The 17,960-nt window shown below is 37.1% G+C and overlaps 1 protein-coding gene across 1 annotated transcript; it reads right to left on the reverse strand.

Annotated features, from left to right (window-relative positions):
• Positions 1-514: 514 nt before the first annotated feature.
• On the reverse strand, positions 515-2,645 carry LOC126188438 (ARL14 effector protein-like). Its single transcript, XM_049930042.1, has 2 exons — positions 1,997-2,645; positions 515-579 (listed from the first exon to the last, which is right to left on the reverse strand). Exons 1-2 carry the CDS (start codon positions 2,643-2,645, stop codon positions 515-517), a joined length of 714 nt encoding a protein of 237 aa, XP_049785999.1.
• Positions 2,646-17,960: the final 15,315 nt, after the last annotated feature.

A 17,960-nucleotide genomic window follows, 5' to 3' on the forward strand; every position in this document is an offset into this window, starting at 1 on the left:
TGCAGGTTCCCAAGCCTGATTACAGGGTGTCATTACCACAGGATCCCAAGCCTGATTGTGGGTTTCTTTATGCAGGTTCCCAAGCCTGTCTTCCTCAGTTACTTCATCATTCTGGAAGCATCGTTGATTTGCAAGAGAATGCTTTCAGGAAAACTGTATTGCCGACCAGATGATGTCACTGATGGAGCTGGAATAACACCAATGATAAGTTGTTCTGGAATCCAGCAAGTATCACGTCTTAAGGGCCAATAAAATGAACTTGCAGGACCATGAGGATGCATAAAGCTTATGAAAGCATCTTTCTGTTCGACTGAGATTTCAACGATGTTTCCAATCCACCATTTCTTTTCATAAATGCAAGCAACATACTGCCCAGGCTGAAGATCCATGACTTGAACTACTACTTCAGCAGCACTAATTTTGGCCAAAAAAGATGTCGCATCATTAGAAACTCTACTGACCTTAATTGTCGTCATATCAATGGGCAAAAAATGGTGGTTTTCTCTTGTGCCAGCTAGAGTGTGCCCTTGCAGGAATCTTTCTTCTTGAGAAGCTTTTTCTTCTTCAACTTCCTCTTTGCTGATGAAAAAGAATTTGATTCCATTGATATTATCATTGCAGAAGTTGAAAAGATCTTTGGGTGTTAGAATCTGGTTTTCATATGGACGTTGCAAACTTGCTCTTGCTGCCAACCATTTTGTTGTGCCTCCAATGCCATCACACGGCGACTTTCCATGGCTTGTTCCAAAGAAATTCCATTCTGCTGTTATTTCAAAATCTTCTTTGTGATAGCATAAGTTGAGAAAATTCTTGAAATTCTTATATTGTGCAGCTGAACCATCACTGAAGTAGTGGATGTGGCTTATTTTGGAAAATTGCATCTTCAGGTAATTGATTACTTTTCCAATGTAAACATGGACAGTAATCGTATCGTGTCGAAGGCAGTCACTAATAACACAAAGATTCACACATTGCACCTCTTCGTTTTCACAGTAGTAGACTACAAATGGATGAACTGTTGCTTGACTGTTTTCCCAGTGAAAGCCTTGCACTGCATCTTGAACAATAAATGAATAGTTTTCAGCAAAATCCATTAGTATTATGAATTCGCCTTCTTTCAAATCAGTTTTGAGAGCTTTCAGGTGCTGGCTTTGATGCTTGGCAATGTAGTGATGACAAGACAGGTTCCAAATTTTTGCTGCAATATCTTCAACATACTCTTCTGTTGAAAGCTGCTTTGTTTCTAAAGTATCCCTGTCGGTATGAATCCATTGTTTGTACTCAATCAGTTCTTCAGGGTCATTATCTTCAAAATATGTTGCAATAACTGCTTCTACACCTTCTGGACCAGGGCAGTTTTCACAACGATGAAGCATACAATCCTTGTTTTCCAAGCTGCAAACAGCTTTGCTAAGAATTTCCTTGTAGTCTTCATTGATTGATGCACCAGTGAGCATAAGCTTGACATTTTGGTGTATTGTACAGACACAAACTGAGTGCATTCCAGCAGAGCCAACTGTAACACACCATTTTGGTCTAAGCTCGCAAAACTTTGAGAAGCCAATTTCTGGTCCATTTTGCTTCTGATAAGACACGTACATTTCCTTCAAATTGCAAAGCAACAACCGCTTTTGCTTGTACACCTTTGTTCCTGAAATTCTCACAGGCACACAGTCTTTCTTCCCTGGACAAAGTCTGCTGAATTCGTCATCTTGAAAAAAGTCATGTACTTTCTGGACAACTTCATCTGAAAGCTTCCTTCCTTGCCGATTTGCTGGAAAAGCTAGAACACCTTGCTCATTCTTCAGTTTTCTCGCTTGCTTTACCATTCTTTCTGATACATTAAATGCTGTTGTCGTATCTTTAATTGTCCAGCTTCTTGGAACCAAGGTCAATATTTGAACTTTTGTCCTACGATTTGACACTTTACATTTTTCTTTCAACTCTTCTATAAGATTATCAAGATCTGCACAATTATTGCATGGGCGACTTTTACTTGAACTTGGCTGTTCATCGTAATTGATTCCTACAGCAGCAGCAATTTGATTCCCAATTAAACTTTGTGCATCCAAGATCTTTCTTTTTGCATAGCTTTGCTTATCTCTTTTACTTAGTTGTCTTCTTTTCAATGGTGAAGCACCAATAAATGATAAACTTTTGTTGATGGCTGGTTCAGTTTCATCCGTTGTGAAATCTTGTTCAGATTGGGTTGATAGTGATGATGAATCTTCTAGCTTTTGGTTCAGTGTCGACATGCAGCGAGGGCAAAGCTTCTGACCAGGTTTTATATCAATCACTTCTTTTTTCTTTAACAGGCAAAGTTTGGCAGCTGTTTCATTATCAAGCAGTCTAAGTCCAGCTTTTACATTGTGATTCCTCTTCTTGAATGGATTGCAACATTTCTTTTGCATCGCTTGATATTCATGTAGGAAGAGGGCTTCATGGTGGAAGCAAATGATGGAATTTTCGTCAAGTTTGGCTTCTGAACGCGAAACAAGCAATTTCTGGTCACATTCTGTGAAATCACTAAACGCTTTGAATCCAGTCTTCTTAGCATAGAAGATAACATGGCACTTTGATGCAGCAGCATCTTTTCCAATTGAACAGGGGGCCAACGATTCTTCTTCTTCATTAACTTCTGACATCTCTCACTGGCCAATCACTGAATAAAACACGAATGAAATATCCAATTATATCAGTAATTCTAAGCGACTATTAAGATTCAAATTCCTAGAAATGAAGAAAAATTAGTGCATCGCGCATACAAAATATAACAACTTTGATGTGAGTTAATGAGTACTTAATGGTCGCGTTGCAAAAAAAACAAATGTCAGTCTTGTAGAGCAAGAGTTTCTCTTTTAGGTGATACTATTCACAAGCAGATTCAGGCCAACTATTTTTTAGTAATTGGCTTGAAACTTTGGTAAATTTTACCGTTTGTGCTGACACTGCCTAATTTGAAGAGATACTGCAGGGCGACCATATGGCCTGGATCATTGCAAATCCGGCTGCATTATGTCTAGCACAAGCATGAAGCTTGGCCAAAAGTTCAAGTCCATATCTTCAACTGCAAGGAAATCATTGCAGTCTTAATATTGGTCAAAATTTGTCGCGTTGTGTCACGACAAATTTTGAAGTATACTTTGAGTCGAGTTATTTGACCGGGGTTTGCATGAGTAATGTTATACATAATTTCGTTGGAATCAGCAAAAAAAACTGTACAGGGTCGCATCTTACTAACCATTCTTATGAATTAGTTTCGATTTTATTAGACTCCAAATATGACATTTTTTTTATGTTGCATGCACACGGACTAAGTACACTTCAGACAAGGGGGTCTAGATCAGCAGCTATTGCAGCTAGAGGCCTGAAATCTTGGGAAACTTACTTCAACACTTGACTAAAGCTACAGTTAAAATTTGACGAAAATTGGAGACCATGATGGTGGGAACTTTTTTCAGTTTTAGACCACTTGGTGTGGAATGACCCATCAGTGATACTATTGGATCACAAACAAAACAAGTAGTGATATGCTCTTCACTTTTTTAACTTCTTTACATTCATCTGTATGTCTCTCGAAGTGGTAGCAGGTGGACATATGATGAGTTGCGCCGAGTTAATATTGTAAGAAAATGTGTATTCAAATTTTACATTAAAAGGTGCAATAGAAACTGAATGAGATCGAAAAGTTTATTCATACATTCAGGACTACCATACCTCTCCATTCATTTCTCTGCAACATGCCACGAATCCTGCATCAAGAGGATCGAAGTAGACAAGACTAATTTGCATGGGCAGAAGAGCGGTGATCCAGAACCAGTATTGTCATACCAAGCTCTATGCACAATGGCAGTAATAAGAAAAAGAAATATGTAAAATTAAATGCTGAATATATGTATTGTATATTGAGGATCTGTTGATATTAATGGCAGCTAAAGTTCAGTCAGGATATGTATACTTTCCAATTTCTTTCAATTATTCTTAAAAAATTACCTTTGTAATTATTTAAGCAGCAATTTTTAATCATTTTCCATTATATGTTATATTTTTATTCTCCCCACTACTATTCAATCACTCTATAACACTCTTCCCCAATAGTGAAACTAGTCCTGTCATAGAAAAAGCCATGTGTAACACTACTGGCTGTTATTAAATTAGTACTATACTGATAATGTTACTCCTGTAAAAGGATTTTTTGTATTTGTGATTGTGACAATGTGTAATGGTAAGGCATCAGACTAATTTTGCTCCCCTAAGGCTTTCTACTGAAAGGAAGTAGAAGCAAGATAAATGGGAATTGAACCAAGGTTCTATTAGTAATCAAGCTAACTGTAATTGCATAAAAAGAGATGGTCACCAGCCTAAATAGGAAAAGTTGTACCCACTACTAGCTTGGTTCATAAAGAAAGTTGACTATGTATGTTGACTTTACTTGATACTAAACTTCTATTTTGTTGGTTACATACAAGACAGTAGCATGATTTAGCAAGTAATATACCAATGAGTGACCTTAACTACACAGGAGTATTAATGCAACTAGGCAACATGTGGCTCTCGTTAACACTTATTATCTGTACATTACAGTAGGATGATAATGATAATTATAGGTAAAAAAAAATACTGCTAATGGTGGAGCACCACTGTCTTGGACAAGACCTTCTCTTATTAGTTTAACTACAGGAAATTACTACTATTGAAATAGTTATGATGTATAGAATCTTTTGCACTGTTTAATTTTGCATTCTCAAGAACATACACTTCCCTATATTATTTAGCTCAAGTGGAACATATGATACCTAGATCTAGTATAGTTTGAATATTTGTAGCCAGTTGCTTATTCTAGATTGCTGTTGTTGTAGTATGATATTTAAATCTGCCTCAGCTATTAGCATGGGGAGGCAGAAGTAATATATCAGTAGACTCCGACTGAGACTGATCACTTTAGCCACAACACAAAATCGGAAACACTGCTAACTACATAACACATGAAATTGTAAACACTATTATTTGAATAAAATAAATCTTTGAACTAAATTCTTTAAATCTACTCTTAGTAATTGTACTTTGATCAAAATTCAACTGTTCATTAATGCAAAACACATGGAGTATTTCAAAACTTACGTTCACTTAAAAAGTATGTAATTTAAAATTCACAAAGTTTATTACCTTTAGTAACATAAGATAATTGCTTTTCAGCCCAATAAAATAGGACACTCTGATTTATCATAGCACTTAGGATAGGACCCTGCCTAGGTAAATAATTAAGGATAACACACAGTGGCTCAAAACAAAGTCTACAGAACAGAAAAATTATTATTGAAAACTAAACCACATAATTGGTCCACGCGGTTATACAGTACTCATCTGATAATTTGAGATGAAGGTGGTGGCAGCATCAATCTCCTCTGCTATTCAAATAAAAAAAGGTGACAAAAGTATCAATGGATCTTCCTGCATGACGCGATCTGAAATTTCTCTCCTTCCAATCACATTTTCATAGTGCAGAGCTGACCAAGTTATTCCATGAATAAAAAGCCACATTATTTCTGCATCTGAGGCTCTATTACATAATGTTACAATTCCTCTCATCTTTTTCAGTTCACAAGATGTGCGCTATTTGACTGCTAGCCACTGACTGACTCATACCACACAGGAGCTTTGAAGTTTAACTGCCAGATCCACCTTTTCTATACCCACCTAGGCAGTTCCTTTGTGGAGGGACTTTTCTCCAAGTTTTACATGATTACAAACCTACTTTCCATATTCATGAACCAGTAACATGTAAATCTTTCATTTTTTGCTTCACATTACTTTTGACATTACATCCCTAGATTAATGACAATTACATAAATTATTATAAATAATGAAAAACTTTTACATTGATATTACATCAAACAGAAGTCACATTAAATGAAAAAAAAGAAAAAAAATAGATAAAGAAGGTAGATAAGATCATTACGGGTAATATCAATAACTGCATTACAACTCCTGTTGAAAGTTATAATATATGCCAGCGTAAGATTGTTTTAACTTGTGTATATGACCAATAACCTATTCTACATTTCAGATAATCCTTCATGAACAAACTGAGTACTCATTGCTATTCCAAGTAGGCTATATCTTAAGATTTTTTTATGTTTCATTTAGATGTGATGGGAGAAAGATGACTACTATCTGAATTTTTATTTGCTAATAATTCAGTATTTTCTGCTTCTAAGAAAAAGAAAATTAAAAGTAGTAATTATAAACAGAATGACAAAAACTAATAAACAAGAATTTTCTTACCTTCACCCTTGCATGCATCTTCTCAATAATTTTGCGTAGGTCTTTCCTGTACTCAGGGTGTGTAGATAGAACTTTCATAAATTTCGCAAATGAAATACATATTACTGTACAGTGTGTGTCAGTAACAACTGTGTGAACACCACAAATCCCTGTAAAAATGAAATACAACATAACAAGAAGAAAACTGAAGTAAAAATATTATGTGTCAAACATTGATATATGACAAAGATTAAAATAAGTGAGGTTTGTACAATATTTAGTAAGTACCAACCAAATCCCTCCTGATAATCATGTCCTCATGCAAAAGGCTAGTCATAATTTATTTATATATTATCTAACAGAGGTACTCCTGATATATAGCATGATTACAAGAAGACTGTGATGTTCACAAAGAGACAATCTGGCTGGACAGCACTTAGAGAGTTGCAACTCCCATTACAGTCAGTAAAAATACTAAAAAACTGTTATTAAAACTCATAGACACTTGGAATTCTGTATTCCTCACTCATTGATGAAAGAGGAATTAATTTTATTGAATACTACAGGAGTGACTGAGTAAGCATGCAGGTATCCACTTCATATGATTAGCAAAAGGAAACCACAGGAAACATTAGTCAGGGAGGCTGGATGGAGACTGGTGACACCATTCTCTTGAAAACAAGGCACATTTGTTACAACTGTACTCTCTCATTTTGTACATCCTAGCATGCAATAATGCTTTGCAAAGCAGTTGTTCAACAATTTAAAAGGCTACACTATTCTAGCACTTCTAAATATCCATCACAGCACACACTACATAGAATATATGCACATAATTTCATAATAAAATATTATCGGCTGACATCAGGCCCACAGCAATGATGTTTAGATTGAATTTTGTGTTAAATCAACTTCCAAATCACTAGAATGAAAAACTAAGTGAACACCATTCTATGATGAGTGATAAAGAAGATAAATCATTAGCATTATCTTTGGGAGTAAAGGTTTCTGGTAACAAAAAAAGAGAAAATAAAATAAAAAAGCAGGTAAAACATGCAGTGAATGTGTTACATGAAAGGAATCACTGATTACTAAAATAGAATAACTTATGAAAATTGAAATTGCATTTGTCATCAGATGCGTTGATTGGAACTAAAATGGAATGTCATCATAGCCTTTCCACTTTTAGAGGTTGGACTGAAATCTGAATTGGTTTCTAAGGATTTCTATTAAGGGACAACTCCAGGAGTTATCATGTTAAAGAAACAAATCTGTGAAAGTCTTGGAATTGTGCTATACAAATCAGTGGCTTTGATGTAAATTATGATTAACTATTCCATAGATAATATTCAGGTGAGCAGCTCAGAGCTGTGAGCAAGTGGCCCATGTGTGTCCCCACGGGGGTGAGGTATGGGGAGGGGGGAGGCATTGCATGATCCCCCCCACCCCAACAATATTTATTGAAAAGCAAATTCAATTTTTTTAAAAGTCTTAGTTGACAAAAAGTAGTGTAACCATAGTATTCTATCGTTGAATATCGATAGTCACCTCTCTGCTGAGCACAGAGCAACAGCGGGCAGTCATGGAGTAGATTTCGTGAAGTGTGAGTGGGGCAGTGTGTTTATGCCAAACTGCAGCACATATCTTACAAGTTATGGTGAAGTAATTGAAAATGTTTGCCACACAAGTTTTGAGTTTAATTTTAGTGTTCACAAGGCAGTATCAATGTTTATCCAAAAGATGATGTTTCTCGGTTTGTGTGTCATGTCAGGAGAACAACAATCAACCGTGTCGTGACAGCTACAGAAAAATAATGTGGACTGGTGTGATCCTAATTGTGAGTTCTAAGTGACATAAACACATATTGTTTTGAATGGCTGAATATCATGAATGCACATACTTTCCTGTTTGTATATTGTACCCGGAATTTTATAGAGCATGCCTGTCATGATTCAGTCACAAACACACTCGTGTTAGAAGTTACTGAGTTTTTAGTACTGTTGGAAGAACTGTGCCATTCATCAATTGATAATATATCCATTGAACAGTGACTGTTTTGTGTTCTATGTGCCATGTTTCTGTATTGTATGTCATCATAGACTGCAACCTTATACATCCCAGTGGAAATGTACTTGGAGTACAAAACTGGTCATGTCCATTGTGGAATAATGTTAATTGTGAACAGTGCATCTCCACCTTGTGTGAGTGTTTAACAGAATACAGTGAATTCTACCAGATCAACTTGGTATTGTTGGTGTGAGTGGCTCCTCTCATGCTACATCATAGCATGCAATACAGAGAGCAGCAGATCAACCGCTGTGGGAAGGACCAGGTACGTGGGTTTAGGCACATGGTCATTAAATATCCAGCCCATTCCTGTGTCTAGGGTTGGTTTAGAGCCTCGGGTGCTAAAGGCTAGCTTTTATTGGTACAGCCTATCAACCCTCTTTCCTCCCAGGCATGTTACATGGTGATGTGCATTTCCAGGACTTGTAATCTTTGGTGATGAGGTGCTGATTTATTTGAAAATGAAAACAGTGAATAATGGATAGAAACAGTGAGCATATTTTGGATTGTTGTGTGGTGTCAGACAAACTGTGCCCACTGTGGACTGAGGAGTTTAAGTTACAGCAAACCTACTTGGCAGTTACAGAGCAAAGATCCAGTGTTGGAGAGTAATTCTACTATTGCAAGCAACAACATCTGTGATGTAGGCAGCACCTATGAACAGTGTGAACAACTACCACCACACCAGTGCTGCATTTTGCCGACCAGCCAGTGGGTGGTAGTGCTGATCAACACAGCAACACCCAGAATTGGTGTGAGTCAGGGCAGCACATGCCAATGGGCAGTCAACACTTACGCAGCCCTGTGATTCCTTGAGCATTTAAAGAATATCATAGTGTAACTGACTGGCAATGCAGACTTTGTCTAGAATTTCACGCAAATAGTGTTAAATGATTACAGTGGAAGCAACTTGTAAAACTGATATGATAATCTGTTAATGGTTACTAGATCACAAGAAGACTTATTTAGATAACCTCAGGAGATGCAGCTAGTGTTGATATAATGCAGTGGAAGCAACTTGATCATATTGGCATTACACTTTGACACTGGTCAATTGGTGCAGTAAAGTTAAATGTCATTGCCCATTCCTGTTGTAGTAGCCCATGTGATATGTTAATGTAATGCTATAATAGCAGTGAATCTTTTGTGTAAATATGTGTGTATTTTTGTGACATTGATTCTATGTGTGTCTGGTGTGCATTGAAGAGATACGGCATTGCCTTTTGACTTATTGTTTTGTTTGTGTACTGTGCAGGAGGTTAATGTGATTTGGTCATTAATTTTTTTTCTTTCCCTCCTTTTCTATTTTTCTTGATTGTGTGGCGTAAATAACTCATGATGTCAGCTAATAACATCAATGCAGTGGTAATGATCAGGAATGTAGATGGAGATTCATCAGGTGAAAGTAGTCTGCTGGAGAGGAAGGTTCAAGATAGCAGTACTGAAATATCAATAAATTCTGGTATGTGGGACTGTAGTTTATTGGTTGAAATGGGAAGCCTTGGTGCTGTGTCATCACCAATCAAGGCTAAAACATAGATGAGAGGAGTGTAGGCCTAACTCTGACATGTTCACAACATTAATAAGTGTGCTGAAGCAGGGATTTGTAATAGGCAAAATAGGCAAAATGAAGGATGATAACGATCGACAGGAGGCAGCCCTAAAGAAAGTGGGGGACAAGTGTAATGAAAGGGTAGACCACTTACGGCTCAATTAGGTCAACACATCTTAGAGCAGGCAAAACGTTTCGACAAAGCTGAAGCTGAAGTCAGTGAGGTAAAAGAGGAACTTGGTAAAAGGGTTGAGGTCTATGATAAAGAATTTGAAAGACTGTATGGGGAAGGTGTAGGACTTTAAACACAATATGCAAGCTGTTGTGCTGAGCCATGTAGAGCAGGTGTGAGTTGTGAATTGTGGTTTATTAGTCTCATAACGTAAATAATGTGTGCAAACAAGTATCAAAGGCCCAGTCACTTGTCGGTCAACTGGTTAAAAATAAAGTAAAATTGTTACTGTGCAATGGAGGCATAACAAGAGGCAGCATACTTGGCATACAAAATGACAAGGTATTTCTAAGTGTTGGGAATTTTAAGGAATTTTGATACAAACAGAAAATGGCAGCCGAGGAACTATTTAGGCCAATTTAAGGGTGGGCTACCTGAACTATGGGACGACCAGCAGAAAATACACTGCGTTGCATTGAGAATGGAAGGTGAAGCTGCTACTTGTGGAATGAGAATAGGACAAAAATGAATGACATATGTGGAGTTGGAGAGGGATAAAACAGTACTGGTCTTTGCAAAAGCAGAATGATGTGCAAAACAGCTTATACCAAGGCATAAGGTTTGATAGAGTTTGTGGCCAGAATCTCAAGAAGTTTTTCCAAGATTATTATGAAAGAAACCTCTATTTAGAAGAGCCAATCAATAGGGAGGATATGGTATCCTTGATCATATGTAAACTACCAGTAGCAGTTCAAGAGAAGTTGCTGGCAATTCCTAAGGATGACATAGAGCTGATTATGTCTGCTTTGGGATAGCTAGATACACCCAAGAAAATTCTGACAGACAATGGTGTACAGTTTATTTCCAAAGAGTTGAAGGAGATGTTACAGAGAAACAATGTGGAACAAGTCTAAATAGAAAAATAGAGACCAGCATCCAATCCAGCAACAAGAATTATGAAGGAAGTGAATTGCATATGCCATACTTTTAAGTACCACAAGCTCAGTAAGTGGAAGGATTGCTTAGAGGACTTCGAAGGAGTAATCACTAGTATGCCTCATGCCGTGGCGGGATTCACTCCATGCAAAATTCTGCTTAACCAGCAACCTGAAAGTCTGAAAGTATATTTTATGAGATTTTGGTTAACTCCCCAGCCATAGGACAAATCTGGGATTAAAAGATAGAGTTATCCATGGAATAGCTATGTAAGAATGCTCAGCAGAGAAAGGAGAAGCACAATAGAAGAGAGCAGACCATGAGGTATGAGACAGGAGATTGTGTTAATTAAACCTCATATGCATTCAAGCATGGTAAACAAAGAGATAAAGAAGTTCCACCTCGTTACAAGAGTCCATATCATATTATAGGTATCGAGTGTCCAAATACTGTTGAGTCAGAAGCCATAAAGTCTGGTAGAGGTGAGGGCATGCATCATGTGGAAAACATTAAACCATATTATGAGCAGTATTGAGAACTAATATGTTTAAAATCTGTAAACAAAATGTAAGGTAAAATAATTCTACTGTGTATGTGATTATATAGTTAATTGTTTATGTATACTGACAACTTTTGAACAGTATTAATAAGTATTTATTTCTTATGGGAGCATTTAGTGAGTATTTATAGTGTTTGTTCCATATGTGTAAATTTTTCTATGAAAAAGCTAGATGTGTGTCTTCTAAATTGTCAATATGATTCTTAATATGTGGGTAACTTGCAGAATTTTGTTTCCCTCATTACAACATGGAGACTAGCTGCTATCATGCTTAGGCATGACAATGTATATTTTCAGTGGGCACAGTATCCCCAGTGTGCTCAGGCTCATTTAAAGTTTAGTAGATATTACTTAAATTCATGTATTCCTGTTAAAGCTAGTTGAGCAAATTGTAAGGGCAGCTATGAGTAGATATAAGCTGAAGATATGATACATAAATTAAGAGTAGATCAACACTGAATAGGGACTGTTATGTTCATTTAATGTATACCATGGACAGATTACCACAAGATGAGGGTGGGGATCTGATGTATGGTTGTTCAAGTACACTATTGCTGTATCTGCGGTCATATAATCTGTGACTATGAGCTGGCAGTGCTGCAACAGAACAACCCTTTCTCCACTTTTCTGTATGATGAATGCCCTAGGGGTGCAGTGCTGGGAGTAATGAAGTTTTTCCTGTGTGTATGGACAACCAAGTGCTGACGTATAAGTGCAGCAAAAATTTTTTTCTTCTTCTGATGGTGTCAGCAGTGTATTTAAAATCACTGTGTTTATGTAGCATTTATGAATCCATACCTCCTTTTTGGGAACTTAAATGATATTGTATTTTGCTTTTGTATTTTTCTTTATCTGATAATTGTAATCATGATTTTCTGTAGCGGGCTGCACTGTAGGTGGGTTTGTGAGTGTTTATGATTTCTTGTATAAACTATAATATTACATTTCTTGATATTTGTTTGCATGACATGGTATGGCAATGCAGTAATCAGTGACTGTGGCACTATCCATGGGATGGTGTGTTGCACAAACGTCAACACCCCTCCCTCCCCCCCCCCCCCCCACGCCGCCCACCCGGCCCCCACCCCTCCCTCCCCCCACCAACTGCCAATCGCCACCATCACAAGGGTTTCATTTTTGTTCATATTTCACATTCCTCTGCTAGAATTTGATTTGAAAACTTTTGTATGTGGGAATGTAAGCATAGAATTGTATTGTTGACTATCAATAGTCATCTCTCTGCTGAGCACAGAGCAAAAGTGGGCAATTGTGGCATAGCTTTCATGGAGCATGGGCAGAGCATTGTGTTGATGCCATCGCTGCAGCACATATCTTACAAGTTATGGTGAAGTAATTGAAGGTATTTGCCACACAGGTTTTGAGTTTAATTTCAGTTTTCATGAGGCAGTATCAATGTTTATCCAAAAGATGATGTTTCTCGGTTTGTGAGTCATGTCAAGATAGCAAAATCAACTGCATTGTGACAGTTACAGAAAAATAATGTGGACTGGTGTGATCTTAATTGTGAGTTCTAAGTGAAATAAACACATATTTTTTTGACTGGATGAGTATCATGAATGCAGGTACTTTCCCATTTGTATATTGTACCCAGAATTTTATAGAGCATACCCGTCATGTTTCTGACACAAGCACACTCATGTTGTAAGTTACTGAGTTTTTAGAACTGTTGGAAGAACTATGCCAGTTATCAACTGTAAATACATCCATTGAACAGTCATTGTTTTGTGTTCTATGAGCCATGTTTTTGTATTGGATGCCATCATTTAAACAGCAACCTTATACATGATAGAGGACATGTACTTAGAGTACAAATACTGATCATGTCCATTGTGGAATAATGTTAATTGTGAACGGTGCAGCCCCACCTTGTGTGAGTGTTTAACAGAATACAGTGAATTCTACCAGATCAACTTGGTATTGGAGTGAATGGCTCCTTCTCCTTGCTAGACAATAGTTAATGCAGGTCACATCATAGCATGTAATGTAGAGAGCAACAGATCAACCACCATGGGAAGGACCAGGTACATCTGTTTAGGCACATGGTCGTTAAATATCCAGCCTCATTTCTGTGTCTAGGGGTGTTGTACAGTCTCACGTGCTAAAAGTTAGTTTTTATTGGTACTGCATATCAACCCTCTTTCATCCCAGGCATATTGACGCCCTTCCCTCCCGGGTGTGTCATAGTAACACCATTGAACAAATATATTCAGGCTTTACTGATTACACATACTAAGAGCTCTTATGCAGTAGGAATTAAAGGTTTTCTGGTTGTACTAATGCACCAGTAAATAAAATCTACTTATATTTAGACACTGGACTCGCATTTGGGAGGATGACAGTTCAATCCCACGTCCGGCCATCCTGATTTAGGTTTTCCGTGATTTCCCTAAATCGCCCCAGGCAAATGCCGGGATGGTTCCTTTGAAAAGGCATGGCTGCCTTCCTTCCCCATTCTTCCCTAATACAATGAGCCTGATGACCACGCTGTCTGGTCTCCTTCCCCAAACAACCCAACCCCAACCCTCTACTTATATTTTCACTGAAAGACCGTATTAAAACATTTCAATGCATTGTGTTGGTAAGTGATGAATGAGTGGGATGGATAAGCTCAAATGTGCTTTGTTTTGCTGCAAGTATTTAGGAGGGGTAGCCAAGACACAGACAGATAACAATCGAACACCATGCGTCAATCTCTTACAGTCTAGTGTTTGTGTAATAAGAAAGATCTAGTTGGAGTATGTGCCGAAGGAATTCCTGTGAAGAGAGTTCAAGGCAATTCATTAAGTCTGTCTTTTTCAAAAAGAAGAAGTAATGATAGTAAGTAAATATTTATTACAAAATGTATTCCAGTTTGATCAATTATACCACTGCAAGATAGTAAAGCACCTAGATTATAGAAATTTAACAACTGTTTATTAAATTTAGGACATAATACATAATATTCATACATGCACTGTTGGTAAGTTTAACTCCTCATATTATGTAATTTTAATACTTGGTATCCATAAGATACCACAAATGGCCACTTTTTAAGACTTATTGTGAATTTTGATGCAAAGATGAAAACTAAATGTAATGTTTAAATTAGAGAACATTCTCTGTGACATATTATGCACAATCATGTGGAAAGAAAGATGTCAGGATACATTTTGTTTGCTATATAAACTTTTTGTTTGTCAATGGGTAACTTCACCTGGCATTGAAATATTTTCAAAACATGAAGTTACGCCTATCTAAAACAAATATTAAAAGATCACAGTAACTTCTTCTAATTGTCTTGGTCTAAATGTTGTATTAAGAAATTAAATATATAAATTATTTTATTGCTCAATTTATTCAAAAGCAAGCTGGAACATCTTCATACTGCAGAAAGAGATTTTCACTCTGCAGTGGAGTGTGTGCTGATATGAAACTTCCTGGCAGATCAAAACTGTGTGCCGGACCGAGACTCAAACTTGGGACCTTTGCCTTTTGCGGGCAAGTGCTCTACCATCTGAGCTACCCAAGCATGACTCACACCCTGTCCTAACAGCTTTACTCCTGCCAATACCTCATCTCCTACCTTCCAAACTTTACAGAAGCTCTCCTACGAACCTTGCAGAACTAGCACTCCTGAAAGAAAGGGAATTGCGGAGACATGGCACTCTGCTGCAAAGTGAACATCTCATTCAGGAAATATCCCCTAGGCTGTGGCTAAGCCAAGTCTCTGCAATATCCTTTCTTTCAGGAGCGCTAGTTCTCCAAGGCTCGCAGGAGAGCTTCTGTAAAGTTTGGAAGGTAGGAGATGAGGTACTGGCAGGAGTAAAGCTGTGAGGATGGAGCATGAATCATGCTTGGGTAGCTCACATGGTAGAGCACCTGCCCACGGAAGGCAAAGGTCCCAAGTTCAAGTCTTGGTCTGGCACACAGTTTTAAACTGCCAGGAAGTTTTCAACATCATAGTGTATAATTTGAATCCAGTTCTTTTTATCATAAGACTTTTCAGCTGTCCCTCATTTTATGATAACCATTATTTTCCCAGAGTCATTAAAAAAGTTTGTTTTGTAGTAATTGAGGATGATTTGTGGGAGGACACGAAGGACACCTCCCGAGAACTTTCCAAATGCTGTTTTTTTTCCTGACCTGACGGATGCCCTTGCCAATTTAACTTTTTTCTGAAAAATCAGTTTGAAACTTTTTCATGCCTGTGTATAAATCCTTCAGTCTTTTCCAGGTATATTTTCCTTGAAACAATGAATTCCCCATAAAGCATATCTTTCAAGACTGTGCACCAGAGAATCTTCTTCCAGTTGCAATAAATTAGGCAGTTGTCTTAAAAATGTTATTCAGCAGGTGGTTATGTCTGTCATAAAATTTAAACATTTCCAAATATAGTTCTTTAGGTCTGAAGAGAGATGCAAAAATTAGCAAACCTCTAAAGAAAGGACACAGGTACGCCTGAGTTTTCCTGTATGAATTTCTTTCATTTTGTCCTTGAGGGTTTTTTCCTAGGAACATTGTATACTTCAGAGGCCTGGCATGTTAATATTTTTCCCTTTCCAAATCTCTTCTAAAACACTGTGCAAATGATCCTGGTTGCAAGTACAGTAGGAATGCCCTCCTACATTTTTCTTATATAATTTCAGCATGGTCAAAATTATCTTGAAAATTCAAATTGGCGATTTCAAAACTAACTAAACTGAACACTAAGAGTTGCTTAAGTATTTTTTTGTGTATGTATACTGAGAAATATGAACATAATAGAGGGAAACATTCCACGTGGGAAAAATATATCCAAAAAGAAAGATGATGAGACTCACCAAACAAAAGCGCTGGCAGGTCGATAGACACACAAATAAACACAAACATACACACAAAAATCTAGCTTTCGCAACCAACGGTTGCCTCGTCAGGAAAGAGGGAAGGAGAAGGGAAGATAGAAATGCTGCCATTAACTAGTTATAAGTTTTCACTTTCACATAATTTCAGTAAGTGCATTAGAATACATTTGCTTCCTCACTTATTCCTGTAAGGGATAACTCCAGGTGATAAAATTCACCATATCCGTCACAAATATATTTCAGATAATGCAATCTTACCCTTACACAATCTAGAAAATTAATGGTTTCACACATCACAAACAAAATTGCACTAAATTATTAAATAATCAGTGTGGAACATTTGTTTCTTTCTTGTGAATAATTCATTGATGATGAGTTGTCCCCCTTTAGAAATAAGCAATCCGTATGACAGATATTTAGTTACTATTATTATTATTATTGGTATTATTATTATTATTTAACTTATATTTTTTACAAAATGTCTACTCTGTGTTATCTAAGTAATCCTTCACTGTATTAAATGTATTGCTTAAGAAGTACTTCTCAACTGTCTTTTTAAATAAGTTTGCTTTAGCAAGCTAACTTATCTTCTTGGAAAACATTTGTGCAACTATTCCTTCATAGAAAGCTTTCTTGAGAGTTTAATGTTTGTTCTCTTTTGATAAGTGTGAGTTCAACAGAGATTTTGTTCCATGGTCATGAACACAGCTGCTTGTTCAATAGTTCCCAATGTTATTTTTGATGCACACAACTGCTTGCTAGTTGAAGCCCAAGTGCTTTGAAGAGATCTTTACAATGAACTCAACTACTATTTCTGAATATTATTCTTATGGACCTATTCTTTAGTTTGAAAACAGTCTTCACATATTGTGCAACAGTTCCTTTGAGAAGAATTCCATAGTTAAGAATTAAGTCAGCATAGAGACTTCCTAGAATGTGTGTGTGTGTGTGTGTTTTCTGTGTGAATTCCTAAGGCACCAAACTGCTGAGGTCACCGGTCCCTAAACTTACACACTACTTAAAGTAACTTATCAACACACACACCTATGCCTGACGAAGGACTTGAACCTCCAGTGGTAGGGCCTGCCCAATCTATGACATGGCTTCAAACCATGCGGCCACTCTGGGGGGCTCTTGAATGTGATCATGATATATATTTATATTGTCTTTCAAAACTTTTATTGTCTTTCACAAATAAACTATGTTATTACTGAATTGCACTGGGGCATATCAGTTAATAGAAAATAATCATCTTCATTTCTCTGTGCTCTCTGACGCTACAGTAGCTGTAAAATAACTTTTATTTGCTCCACCAACATTTGCTCCACCAACATTTGCTGCAACTTTCTGAGTTCTTGACAATGTAACTACTTATTTGGTAGCGCCAAAAGAAATTTCGAGAAATTTGCATTGATGCAATATTTCTCATTTTGAATTTCTTATTTATTGTGGAATATGGTTAAAAAACTGTAACAAAAATGACTGACAAAAATTGTTTGAAAAGTGAGACCTTATGGCTGATTTGTCACTGCATATACAGGGTGAGTCACCTAACGTTACCGCTGGATA

This window comes from Schistocerca cancellata, chromosome 5 (genome assembly GCF_023864275.1).
Source record: "Schistocerca cancellata isolate TAMUIC-IGC-003103 chromosome 5, iqSchCanc2.1, whole genome shotgun sequence".
Lineage (NCBI taxonomy): Eukaryota > Metazoa > Arthropoda > Insecta > Orthoptera > Acrididae > Schistocerca > Schistocerca cancellata.

What these genes read in the sequence shown, in the direction of transcription:
- LOC126188438 (XM_049930042.1), bottom strand. Translation starts at nt 2,645, where the DNA reads ATGTCAGAAGTTAATGAAGAAGAAGAATCGTTGGCCCCCTGTTCAATT. An exon ending in CGATGAACAGCCAAGTTCAA is followed by an intron (nt 580 to 1,996) that starts GTAAAAGTCGCC and finishes CTTTTTCATCAG; the next exon opens with CAAAGAGGAAGTTGAAGAAG.